Raw genomic sequence first — 12,260 nt, forward strand, 5'->3', positions numbered from 1 at the left:
AGCATTGCAGGCTTATGAGTGGGATTCAGGTGCAGGTGCTCACATGAGTGGATTCAGGTTCTTGTAGGTCACTAAGAACCTGAGGACAATCTTTTGCATACCCATTTTAATATAACTGTATTTTAATAGAGCTATATTTTGGCCTGTTTAATGAGCTAAAGGGGTTTGCAGGTGAGTCTGAAGAGCCCAAGACTGTAAACAAGGTATGCTAGAGGAATGTGCAGTGGAGAGCAGTGGATGGAGAAGGGAGTGTGAGCACACTTGGTTCATGGGACCAAGAAATGTGTGTTCATAGGCACAGAAATGGTAATTTAAATTCTAACCGGGACTTAAAGTGTGGTGTGAGTGAGCACCTGAGCTGAGTGAGTTATGCACCTGTGTCTTTCTGATAATTCAGGCTGTTAGTCTGTGTTGGCATCAGTAACATTTGATGAAGTGTGACCACAAAATATTATAAAGCTGGGGAAAGCAATTTCAGAAACAGAGCTGGAAATAATGATTCTGTCTACTTGGTTATTCAATTAATAACCTTAATAATCTTCCCAGTAAAAAAATGGTTGAAATGCTTTTTCTTCTGGATCATAATTTATGCTCTGAGGGACGGTATGAATAATTAAAGGCAAATAATGCTGTTTTGTCTGCTGTAATTGCATGAGAAGCAGTGTGATGTGTCTGATTCCCCAAGCTGGGTAACAGGGTGCTGTCTGGTGTCTGGTAGCACCAGGAGAGAAAACCTGCAATTAGCCAGATGATGTTCCCTGTGTGTGACAGTGAAATGCAGGGAAATACAGTGAAACTTGTACAGAAAGGGAAAGAATCCCTTTGCTAGCTCCTAGAGGAAGACAAATATAGGGTATTGCTGTCATGTTTTGGTATTGCTTTTGGTATTGCTGGTGGGCAGTATTTAGATAAAGTATAAATGATTCCCTGGGATATAAATTTTATTTCAAATTGCAAAAAAAAACCAACAAAAAAACCCCAAAACAACAACAACAACAACAACAAAAAAAAAAACACAAAAAAAAAAAACCAACAAAAAAAAACAACCAAAAAAAACCTGTACTAGCACAGTTTAGTCCTGTGATTGAAGATAGTTTGTAGAAGTATCTGTGAGCAAAGCAGAGATAAAATCTCTGTATCTATCACAGATAATTGTCTGAGTGCTGAGCACCTACAGCTAATTGTAAGGTATTTCCAGGAATGCTGTAATAATGCATTATGCTTTTAAAAGCTGCAAGTGAGAAGGCAGCTACAGAAGGAGTTAATGCCTGTGGACTTGCTAGGAATCAAGTTAGTTAGGAAACACATTTGAGAGGATTAACATTGTTGTAGAAATGAATGTTTGGAGAGATTGGCCAGGAGGGTGCTGAGGTGAAGAATTTGAAAGGCAGCTGAGTCCTGTTGGTGGGCTGGTCAAGCTTCTCCCCATCACTGGACCCATGAGGGGGAAAGCACAGAGCAGAGCAGGTGCTGCAGGATCCCTTGAGAAGTGTACCTCAGACCAAAAAGAGGAAATTCACCTGTGTCCATCCTGCCTATCAGGTAGGGCTCTGCCTTGCCCTGGCTTTTTCACCTTCCTCCATCAGGCCCCAGGGAACTGTATTGCATAACTTTATTTAATGGAGTCTCTGTAGGAGCCCGTGGAATGAATAGAATAAAATTTTGATTCATTGTGCAAACCCTCAGATGTCTCGGGGCCTTTACAGGTCAGTATATCCAATCCCTGGAATATATTGCTCCTTCTTTGAACACACTTTTGGAATACATGTAAAATGTTAAGAAAGCAGGCAGCTTAGCATTGTGAGACACTCTAATCATCAAGTTGAAATGGAGATAAGCAAAAGTAGGCAGATAAATAAAGAGGAATATTTTTGACAATCTTGGGAGGGGAAGGAGAATGGAGTCTGTTTTGTGTCCATTTAGAGCTCGAGTTGGTCTGTTGGTTTTGGTTTGATTTTGTTTTCATCTAATTTTAATGCCAAGAGATTATTGTCTCTAACCAAGTTACTTAATTTAGAATAAAATCCATCAGCTGCTAGGCTTTGTTGCAATCCAGTTTGCAATTATTGAAGGAAAATGCTGAAATATCAAATCTCTTAGAAGGAATATCATATTTTTGCAAACATAGGACAAAAACTTTTGTTCTTGTCTCTCATCTTTTTTCAACACTGTAATGGGACGGCTGACAGACTCAGAAACAGACACCAGTGTCAATTAAAAAAGGCAACATGAAGGAGCCCGAGAAGCCACGTGCAGAGGACAAATTCTGCTGCATTTCCAAGCTGAAGGTACAGCAAAATCGTAGCAATTTTGTAGGAAAACACAATTGTAATTACTTGCATTTACAGTATTTTGGTAGGAGTTACAGCCTAGATTAAATTAATAGATTAGCTGTTCTTTTTTACTCTTAATGCCCTTATAAAAGTTTGTAAACAGCTGTGCTGGTTTTTGCTCTCCCTGAACTTTCCACTCTGTGATATGTTGGAGGTATTGATTGATTACTGCTTTGAAGCTTCACCACTGACTTTGTATAACCCTCCAGTCTAACACATTTACCCTTCCTTCTTAAAGTTGTGAAATGAGCTTTATTGACTGGGATGTGGCAGAAAAACTGCCTGTTGATGTTGAATGGTAATTCAAGTTGTCAAGAAATGCTAGAAGATCTTGTAAAATAAATTTTTAAAAAATAGTAATTAAAAACCCAAATGTATTTCTTTTGCTTTTTAGCTTTTGCAACAGATGTGTTTAAAAATAATATTGATTTCATTTCATAAATGCTAATTATAAAGAAGCCTGAAGTGAAAAAGGATTGGAATACTGCTGCACTCATTAAGTTTAACCTTTTAGCTGTCAGTTGCTACTAATTTTCTTGTAAAAAGGACATATTATTTACTCCTTTTGGTTGAAATTACTTGTTCTGGCCTTGTGATCTCTGCTGAGATGGGAGAGCAGATCCTGGATGGAGTCATTCTGCCAAAGGAAAGGATCTCAGTTCTGCAAGCAATTTGTCATTTGGGTGAACAGGGGGTGGGAAGGTCCTGCAGGTGGCAACCTTGCAGCAGGCACTGCTGCCTTGGCTGGCTAAATGGGACCTGGGGTTTCTGAAGGCAGTCTTGGTCAATTAGAGAAGATGAAGAACAAAGTTTGTTTGGTTTGGGTTTTTTTTTTTTTTTTTTGGGGGGTTTGTTTTTTTTTTTGTGTGTGTTTTGTTTTGGGTTTGGTTTTTTTTTTTGTTTGTTTGTTTGGCAAAGCCATAACTCTAGAAAGGAATAGATGATGGGATTTACACATACATCAGTGGAACAGAACTGCTCACTTTTTTAACTGGAAGCACACCTTCACTGGAGGAAATAACCAAGAAATATTCATAAATATGTAATTTTGAATGGTTTATGCATTCTTCCCTTCCCTTCCCTTCCTAGGTATTTCTGCTGGCACTGTCACTTGCCTTCCTTGGGAAAACCATGTCTGGTGCTTACATGAACAGCATGTACACACAGATAGAGAAACAATTTAATATCCCAGCTTCTTTAGTGGGCATCATTAATGGAAGCTTTGAAATTGGTAATCTCTCATTTTGATATTCCTGATTCTTTGAAAATGTAATATGTGGTCTGAGCATGTCTTAGTGATCCTCATCTGCTCTCAATTACTCTGTGTGACAATAGTGGCCAACTCTGTCATTGTTTTGAGCTGATATGTAACCATGTCATATCTTGGAAATGAGTAGGACCACTAGAATAGGCAAATTTAGGTTTAAAAACTGGTTCAGCTAATGTCTGCACTATCATAAGATATGACAGAACAACTGACAAAACAGAACTAGTTTATGAGATGTTTTCCTCAGAAATATTCAATACACAAAACAAACCAACTATGTAAACTTTGTTTGAATTTAAGGTCATATTTAGAATTTTGTAGTTCCTTTAATTAAACTTGGTTGGAGTGGGCTGTGAATCCTTATCTAAACTCAATAATATTTTAAGTTTTTTTACCTGTACAACTGTCCTTGCAAAGAAAATTTCCAGTTCTACTTTTAGTGCTCCTTACCTTGCCTGTCAGTAAATTTTATTGTCCAGTGATAAACTTAAATGTTTATCTTTGTGTCATTGAAGCCACTGATTCAGCACAGCCTGTTTAGAAATGATACATAAAAAAGGCATTATTTTCTTTCAGAGCATGACGCTCGTCACTCAGAGACATGATTTTGTTCTTCTGACAAAAAGATCATAAAATTAGTAGGTGTAAAATTATTAAATTGCTATTTTTATAGGGCCTGATTCATAACATGAAGCTTGATTCTTTTCTTAGTTGCATAGCAATAAATGGAGAAAATCAACTGCTTCTGAGTGAAAGTGGAGGTGAGAAAAATGAAGATTTTTAGTGCATTTTTGTTTTTAAATGGTACTAGGTATAAAAACCTGTGCTTTTTATTATTAAGCAATTAATAAAATTAATATTGAATTATTATTCCTTTTTTTTTTTTTTGTATTATGGTCCTCTTGTGTTTATTATTTTCACTACAAAAACATTATGATATAGACTTCTGTATTTTCCTAAACATCACCAAACAAAGTATCCTAGGGGAATATTCCTAATAATATTCCTATATTATTCTGCAGTCCCTGGGCCTGATCTCTATGCCAAGTAGTGGGAAATTTCTCCTCTATAAAGGTGCACTCAAAAATCTCTCTCACTGTCATCTCTTTACCATCCTGCCTTTTATTCTCATGTTCTTTTCATGTGATGTAACTCTTCCAAAAAAAGATCATAGCAGGGAATTACTGCACCATGTAGGCAGTTCCCTGTCTAGTGACACTTTTTAAAGACAAAAAAAGAAACAGAAGCTCACAAGACATGCTCAGGCTTGTAACTATTATGGGATGCCTTGGTTTGCAGATGGTGACCCAGGTTCTCTTTGCAGGTAACTTGCTGCTGATAGCATTTGTGAGTTACTTTGGAGCAAAGCTTCACAGACCCAGAATAATTGCTTTGGGCTGCACAGTTCTGTCCTTTGGATGTCTTTTGATATCACTTCCTCATTTTCTGTTTGGGAGGTGAGTGTTGTGCTTAACTCACAGCAGCTTCTGTGGTCCTTGCTGGCATAAACCCTTTCATCCTTCCACTGAGGGTGCTGCTTGTGACGAGAGACATTGCTAAGCATGGATTCAGTCTGATCATTGCAGATTCTTAGGGTTTGCTCCTGAGATGGCTCTAAAAGTCAGTCACCACCTCCTGAGGAGAGTCACCCTTCTGCTGGGCACCTGCCTTTGCCTTCATCCTTTTGCTCCCCCTTGCATGGGCTCTCCCAGGTAACAGCTGTGATGCTGTCCCTTTACACTACTAGCTCTTATCTGCTTGGATGGGCAATAGAAATTGTGATTTTTAAAGATCTCTTGGTCTGGAACCTGGATGAGAGATCATACCTGCTCACTGTGTTGGCAAGAATGAAATTGGATATTATCAATCATCACAACCTGACACAACAAAATGACCCTGTTATGTAAATCTTTTTTAACCTGAACAATGCAGAGTGAAAATTTGGACTCTGTCTTCTCCACACTTCTAGGAATTTATTCAGAGAAAGACACCTACCATAGGATAAGAAATAGATGTTTCTCAAGCTATTTTCACTGCCAAATTGATTTCTTATGTCCACAGTGCAGAGATGTTGTCTACCTGTTCTGACTAAAAGAATAGCTAAAAGCAAATTTAGTACTGACCATAATGATCGTTCAACTCCTTTGAAATGATTTTTTGCTTGGCATAAAAAAAAATAAAAAAATGTAAGCTTGTGTAGGCTTTAATCAGCAAGGTGTTTCTTGATCCTTCAATCTTGTGTCCAGTGTGGAATGGCTCTGGCTACCTACTCTTATAGGTAGCTCCATGACTCCAGCACAGACAAATGAGATGGTTCTCATGAATATCTTCTTGACCTGTACTTGCTTTCTTTCCTTTCTTCCCAACAGGTATCACATTGAAAGCAGCATTTCACAAAGGGAAAATGTTTCAGTGATGCCTCTGTGCCTTGTTAATCACAACTTGTCCTCTTTGCCTACAGAGGAACCATCAACAGGTAGGACTTTTCCTATGTCTGTTAATGGTTTTTTCTATGTCTATAGTGTCTAAATAAATGGATTTTTGTTTTTATTAGCAATCACTTGTTTATTAAATAATGGTGATTGTTTATTAAATAATTTTCCTCTAAATGATGTACAGCCACTCAATATGCACATAGAACCCAAAAATCCTCATGCCTGTGACTATACTTGGGTAAGGTGATTGTTTATTAAATAATTTTCATCTAAGTGATGTACAGGCACATAGATCCCAAAGACCCTCATGCTTGTGAATATGCTTGGGTAAGATTATTGTTTCTTTATTAAATAATTTTCAATTAAATGATGTACAGCCACTCAATATGTACATAGAACCCAAAAATCCTCATGTCTTTGGATATACTTGGGTAAGATGATTGTTTCTTTATTGGTTTATGGACAAGCAAGGCTGTGATATTCATATATCTGAATCCATTTCCTGTGTGAAGGGAAAATGGGACTGAATGTGACCCCATATGCATATGGATTGCTTCACCTGTGTTTGGTGGCAGCAATTTATAATTAAACCAGGAGATCTGGGTTTCATCGGTGGTCAGACACCCAGAAAGGCAGCAGCTGCTGCTAACAAAGCTGGTTTTTATTGGTTAATGAATTTGCACTGAGAAATCTCAGCATGAAAAAGGGGGAGAGAGCAGAGGAATCTGAAGCCGACTATGGGATGAAGAAATCCCAGTTCAAGGAGTAAAAGGAAGTAAAAAAATATTGTGACCAGTTACTCATCTTTTCTTTTTATAGGACAGGCTTATCCACCAAAGCTTAAGCTATTGGTGAATTCTTTGTCTCTAGATTTTCATTAATAGTTGGGACTAAAACATTCATTCTTATTTTTTTGTTTTATCCACAGAATGTGAACAGGAGCCTGGGTCCCTGCTGTGGATTTTTGTGATGGTTGGAAACATTGTGAGAGGAATGGGTGAAACTCCCATCATGCCTCTGGGAATTTCCTATTTGGAGGATTTTGCCAAAACAGAGAATTCACCTTTCTACCTGGGTAAATCCACCCTGTTGTGGTAATTCCCCTTCTCCAAACACACAGACAAACAAAAGCAAAATAAAGGATTATTGTGATGCCCTTCAGCCCAATAAAGGAATGCAGAAAATTAATTATTGCCTTATCAAAACAATAGTATTTTAGAACTTGTAATTTAACAAGAGAGAAACTTGTTGGAATTTGTCAGGCCATTTTTAGGTGCAAATGCTTTTCCAGTAGAGCTGTCCTAGCCATATGTAACAATTCCAAGAAGATAATTGTGACTGGGTTCTAATTTAGAATGTTTTCTCTTTTTCCCACTCTAGCATGTCTACATACAGCGACTGTAATTGGCCCCTTCCTTGGTTTGCTGTTGGCTTCATTCTGTGCTGAGCTGTTTGTTGACATTGGATCAGTAGGTGCAGGTAATGGGTGAACATATAAACCTTATTTTTAAGTCTGTAGTTGAAGAATTTTTCAGAGCTAAAAGATGTTTTCTTGCTAATATGGGTTAATCCCACCTGAGTTCATTGGTGTTTATTTTAGAATGGAAGATCTGTGTATAATATTCAGTTCATAGATACACAAATCAATCTGCTTACAAATTATTTGATGAAAAATTGTGTCATCTGACTTAACAGAGGAAAGGACTAGAATTAACTTAATACAAGCCACTGAAATTTGCCAGAAAATTAGCAACATTAGAAAAGAAAACTGGAGCATATGCTCCCTCATGAGCCTCATTTTAAGAATCATTAAAATGCTTTTATGTCAGAGGTGACTGGGAAAGCCCAAAATGACAGCAAAGAATGTTTCTGAAGTGATCAAGAGGTCTGCTTTTGTGCTTTATTCCAGATGAGATAACTATAGCAGCCACTGATGCCCGCTGGGTTGGAGCCTGGTGGCTGGGCATTTTGATCTGTGCACTGCTCAATCTCCTGGTGGCAATTCCATTCTGGTTCTTGCCCAAGTCCCTTGTGAAGGAAGGTGAAACCAATGAACCTGAGGAGACAAGTGAAAAAACTGCAACACCATTGCAAGAAAATGATAAGAATGAAACCAAACAGACCATGTATGAAATTGCTAAAGGCAAGTTGTATTGCATTTTATTCCCTTCTAACTTTAGTCCTAAGGTGTGAACTCTGTGTACTTAGTAATTAAAGGTGGGTCCAAGATATGCAGTGCCTGCTCTGTTTTGATGTCTGTGTAGTTCAAGGGATTTGTGCAGAATTTTAGAATGGCTCCTTGCAGAGGAAGAAAGCTGATTTCCTAGATCTGGGATCTGGATCCTTCCTTTTCCCCTCCTGCAATTCTGGTGTATGTAGATCTCTTCTTCCCAAGACAGGGCTGAAGCTCTGAAATCTGGGTAGGAATATTACAGCTCAGTGAGCTGGGCATGAGGTGCAGATATTGACTGTTTGTACCCCACATTCACTGGGCAGAAAAGCAGAAGCCCAACAAAAATCTTGTGCATTTCTTGAGTCCAGCTGAAATCCCTGAAAGGGAATTGACAGGTGCTTAAGTGTCTCATAAACATTTAATTACTGCTCAACAAAGATGTATTCCACTCACAATTATTCACCTGGCAACTTTCACACCTGGGGTCTTTCAAATCTACGTTCTTGTAGGAGCATATTTTTTTCCTTCCTTATTTAAAGGAAAAATCCTTCCTACATTTCCTGATTGGAAATGTAAGTGAATAAACTATGTCAAAGACTATGATCTATGATCAAAGGCAGCCTGTCCTGCTCAGGGCCCTCTGACAGGACCTCAGAAATTTTCAGCAAGTAAATTCCAAGTGGCAGCTCCCTCTCTGTGCTATTTCCAGCTGGGTCCTGCAGATTCACCACACCCAGAGTGAATTCTTAGGTCCTGGCTGATATTGCAGCTTCATCTTGATAAACAGAGCATCTCTTTCTGCTGTCACCTAGCCTAAAATGAATTAATGAATAAAATACTCTTCTTCCAGCTCAGGTGTAGCTCCTTAGTGCTCCAGGGTTATAGGAATGTGCTCTTTGTTGACAAAGTGACAAAACTATCTTTTGTCTCCTTAAAAAAGAAATAAGTCTAGAAGTTTATCTTCTCAATTAAGTAAAAAAGGCATCTCATAGGACTTAGAAGACTTCACTTCAAACTTAAAGATAGCTAATTGGATAAGAGCTAAAAAGTCTTGCTAAGGCAATTTAGCAAGGGCAGAAGGGCCTCTTGCACCTAGATCAGTTTTCTCTCTAAAGAGTTTGTTATTTTCCCTTTTATTAAAACCTTTTTGTTTCCAACACTGGCACAGAAGCCATCCTGCTGATTTTATGCCTTCTAAGGTAGCTGAGCTATCTTGGGTGTGAAATAGATCTCCAAGAGCTTATGAGACCTGGCTCAAGGAAACTTCTATTTCACAGGGTCCCTTCAGAGCTGATGTTTTCATGGTCATTCCCTGCCTGTGTTGGTGCAATGTTCACTGTCCCTGAATATTCTGAATGTAGAAGTTTTTCATTCCACAGGATAGTTGTGGTTGCAAGGGACTTGTGGAAGTCACCTGGTTCAACTCCTGTTCAACCAGGACATATTCAGACAACTTTTTAAGGGATTTCAAGTCAAAACCTGACATTTTTATATTTAAAAACAACCTAAAATAAAATTAATTTAATAACAATAAAATTTCCTTAAGAAGCCTTGATTAAAAATGTCACTGCATCTGTAAATAATGCAGCTTGACTAATTTTTGAAAGATTTGCATACAGATCTACTTCTAGTAAGGTACTTGCTTAGCTCTGGAAGATATACACCCATCCTAAGTGGTGCCCACTCTCAGTCAGGCCCAGTCATTGTTTTGTAGATGCTTAAATTTATCTGCAGAGTATCTTGACAATAGCTCAGCACATTGATTAACAGAGAACATTAGACAAAGGAGAATTGTGGGGCTTTTTTAACGGTTCAAATCCTGACTTAATGGGCATTACTCAGAGGAAAGACCTGTGTAAATCAGTTTCTCAGATGCTTACTTGGCTGAAAACTGGTTAATGCAGATTTTGGGAGGATGGTGGGAATAACTGTGCTCACAGCTCTCTTCAGGCCTCTTCTGCCTCAGCAGCAAACCCCAAAACCAGAATTCAGCTCTCTGGGGCAGCTTGTCACAGATCTTTTTTTGCACCCCTGTGGATGCCAGCTGCAGGACAGAGGTTTTGCTGAGTGCTCTGGGGCATGAGATGAGAGAAAAGTGAGGGAAGATGGGGCAGTAGCTGCTGCTGCTACTGTGATTTATTATTTTTAAATAAGGAACAGCTGCACTGGTGTGCATGTGCGTGTGTGAGGGTATCTTTGGGTAGAGGAGCCTCTGGGCTAAGCGAGGAATCTTTGGCCTGTGGTGTCTCGCAAAGCACAAGGTTTATCCCGATCCAGCTCAGGATCATTTTTGTTCCCCTCTTTCCCCCACAGACATGCTGTTTTCATAAAGCATCGCACTAACTCATGGCATTATTTCCTTGCAGATTTCATCCCATTCCTCAAGGCTCTGTTCCACAACCCTGTGTATATGTTATTTATATGCATAACTGTGCTACAGTTCAGTGCCTTTGATGGCATGATATCCTTCATGCCCAAGTATCTGGAACAGCAGTTTGGGAAATCTGCATCAGATGCCATCTTTTTGATTGGTATGTTTGCATTTTGCTTTGTTCTATCAATTAGTGATGTCTCTATTCAAATTATCTATATTTTCACATATATACGTATGTTCATGTGTATTTATATATACATACTAAGGTTAAATGCTTCTACAGGTGAGGAATATCACATTACAAAGCATATCTAAATGACAATACATTTTCTGCTAAATATCTAATTTTTTGTGCACAATTTTCTATTCTAATTCCCATCTTTTGAATTGGCTCAGAAAATTCAGCTGATATGAAGCTAAGCCATGTGATGCTTGTGTAAAACCACTTCCAACGTGTCTTTCAGTCAAAATTTGCTTCTTTTAAGCATCAATCATCAAAGAATAATGTGAGAGCACATTCAGTAATCTCATCTCAAAACTGAAAGCCTGTTCCTCCTTTCTGTCATGCTTAGAGTGCATTAAGATGTATCTTAACTAAGATGTGCACAGACATTTCTGTTGTTTCTCAGCTGGAGAGACTGGATTGAAACCATATAATTTTTTTCTTTTTTTTTCTTCCTTTTTTTTCGGTTTTTTTTTTGTGGTTTTGTTGTGGGTTTTTTTTGGTTTTTTGTTGTTGTTGTTGTTGTTTGGGTTTTTTTTGTTTTTGTCTTTTGGGGGTTTTTGTTTGTTTGGTTTGGTTTGGGTTTTTTGTTGTTGTTTTTGTTTTTGAGTTGGACCTAGAGTACAACTCTAGATTGCCATTTTCCTATTGGTAATTTTAGCCCTACCATGTAGCTCACTTCCCAAGCAGTTCTCACCTGCTGTTGACTTTGGCAGAGGTTTTGGCTGTGAAAGGAAATTAGCAGAGACCCATTTCTGATTGTAGTTAAATTATTCAGGCCCAGGCACTCTTTGAGTCTTTGCCAAACACAACCTTCCCTCACAGCAGCTATATAGCTCCCTCTCTAGCTGCCCTGTAGTAGAGTAGCTTTGATGGTCTCCTTTATTTTAACATGGAAGTTTCACTTGTTTAACTAGGTGTTTACAACTTGCCAGTTCTATGCGTTGGGTATTTTTCTGGAGGCTTGTTCATGAAGAAATTCAAGATAAATATCTATCAGGCTGCGAGCATAGCATTTTGGGTATCTTTACTGGAATACCTTCTCTACTTTGCTGCCTATTGGACTGTCTGTGATACCTCACCAGTTGCTGGTCTAACAGTTTCCTATCAAGGGTATGTTCTTTGGGACTCAGCAGGACTTCAGTCTTAAGACACCAGGATGATTTTTCTTGTCAAGAATCAGCCAGGAGCTCCACTGCAGTTCCCTGTTTTAAATTCTCAAGGCTTTTTGCTTGCATTAGACATTAGGTCTGTCATGCCTGTTTCAAACAACAAAAGTGTATTAAAAAAGATATCCATGTCAAGACTCATGCAATTGCATGTCCATATTAATTCTTTCACTAATACAATTAGTGAAATAATTTAACTGCAGGTGAAAATAAAAATTGTTGCTCAAATCAGGCTTATGTGAATGCAATTTCAGAATAAGAGAGGAAAAAAATCCCTTCTTGATCT

The 12,260-nt window shown here is 38.3% G+C and overlaps 1 protein-coding gene across 8 annotated transcripts in view; it reads left to right on the forward strand.

The window, feature by feature from the left end:
- The window catches only part of LOC129119329 (solute carrier organic anion transporter family member 1A2-like), a 42,437-nt gene that overhangs the window by 25,297 nt on the left and 4,880 nt on the right, over positions 1-12,260 (forward strand). For 6 of the 8 annotated variants that reach the window (XM_077178096.1, XM_077178092.1, XM_077178094.1 and 3 more), the window contains 9 exons: positions 2,190-2,288; positions 3,423-3,564; positions 4,925-5,057; positions 5,970-6,076; positions 6,964-7,110; positions 7,416-7,514; positions 7,945-8,178; positions 10,575-10,739; positions 11,723-11,918. In XM_077178096.1, coding sequence (XP_077034211.1) covers positions 2,229-2,288; positions 3,423-3,564; positions 4,925-5,057; positions 5,970-6,076; positions 6,964-7,110; positions 7,416-7,514; positions 7,945-8,178; positions 10,575-10,739; positions 11,723-11,918 — 1,283 coding nt within the window. In that variant the 5' untranslated portion in view covers positions 2,190-2,228. Of the gene's footprint in view, positions 1-1,078; positions 1,543-2,189; positions 2,289-3,422; positions 3,565-3,927; positions 4,362-4,924; positions 5,058-5,969; positions 6,077-6,963; positions 7,111-7,415; positions 7,515-7,944; positions 8,179-10,574; positions 10,740-11,722; positions 11,919-12,260 lie in introns of those variants that run through there. The other 2 variants (XM_077178097.1, XM_077178098.1) reach the window with 2 other exon arrangements.

The sequence above is a fragment of the Agelaius phoeniceus genome, chromosome 5, assembly GCF_051311805.1.
Source record: "Agelaius phoeniceus isolate bAgePho1 chromosome 5, bAgePho1.hap1, whole genome shotgun sequence".
Classification (NCBI taxonomy): domain Eukaryota; kingdom Metazoa; phylum Chordata; class Aves; order Passeriformes; family Icteridae; genus Agelaius; species Agelaius phoeniceus.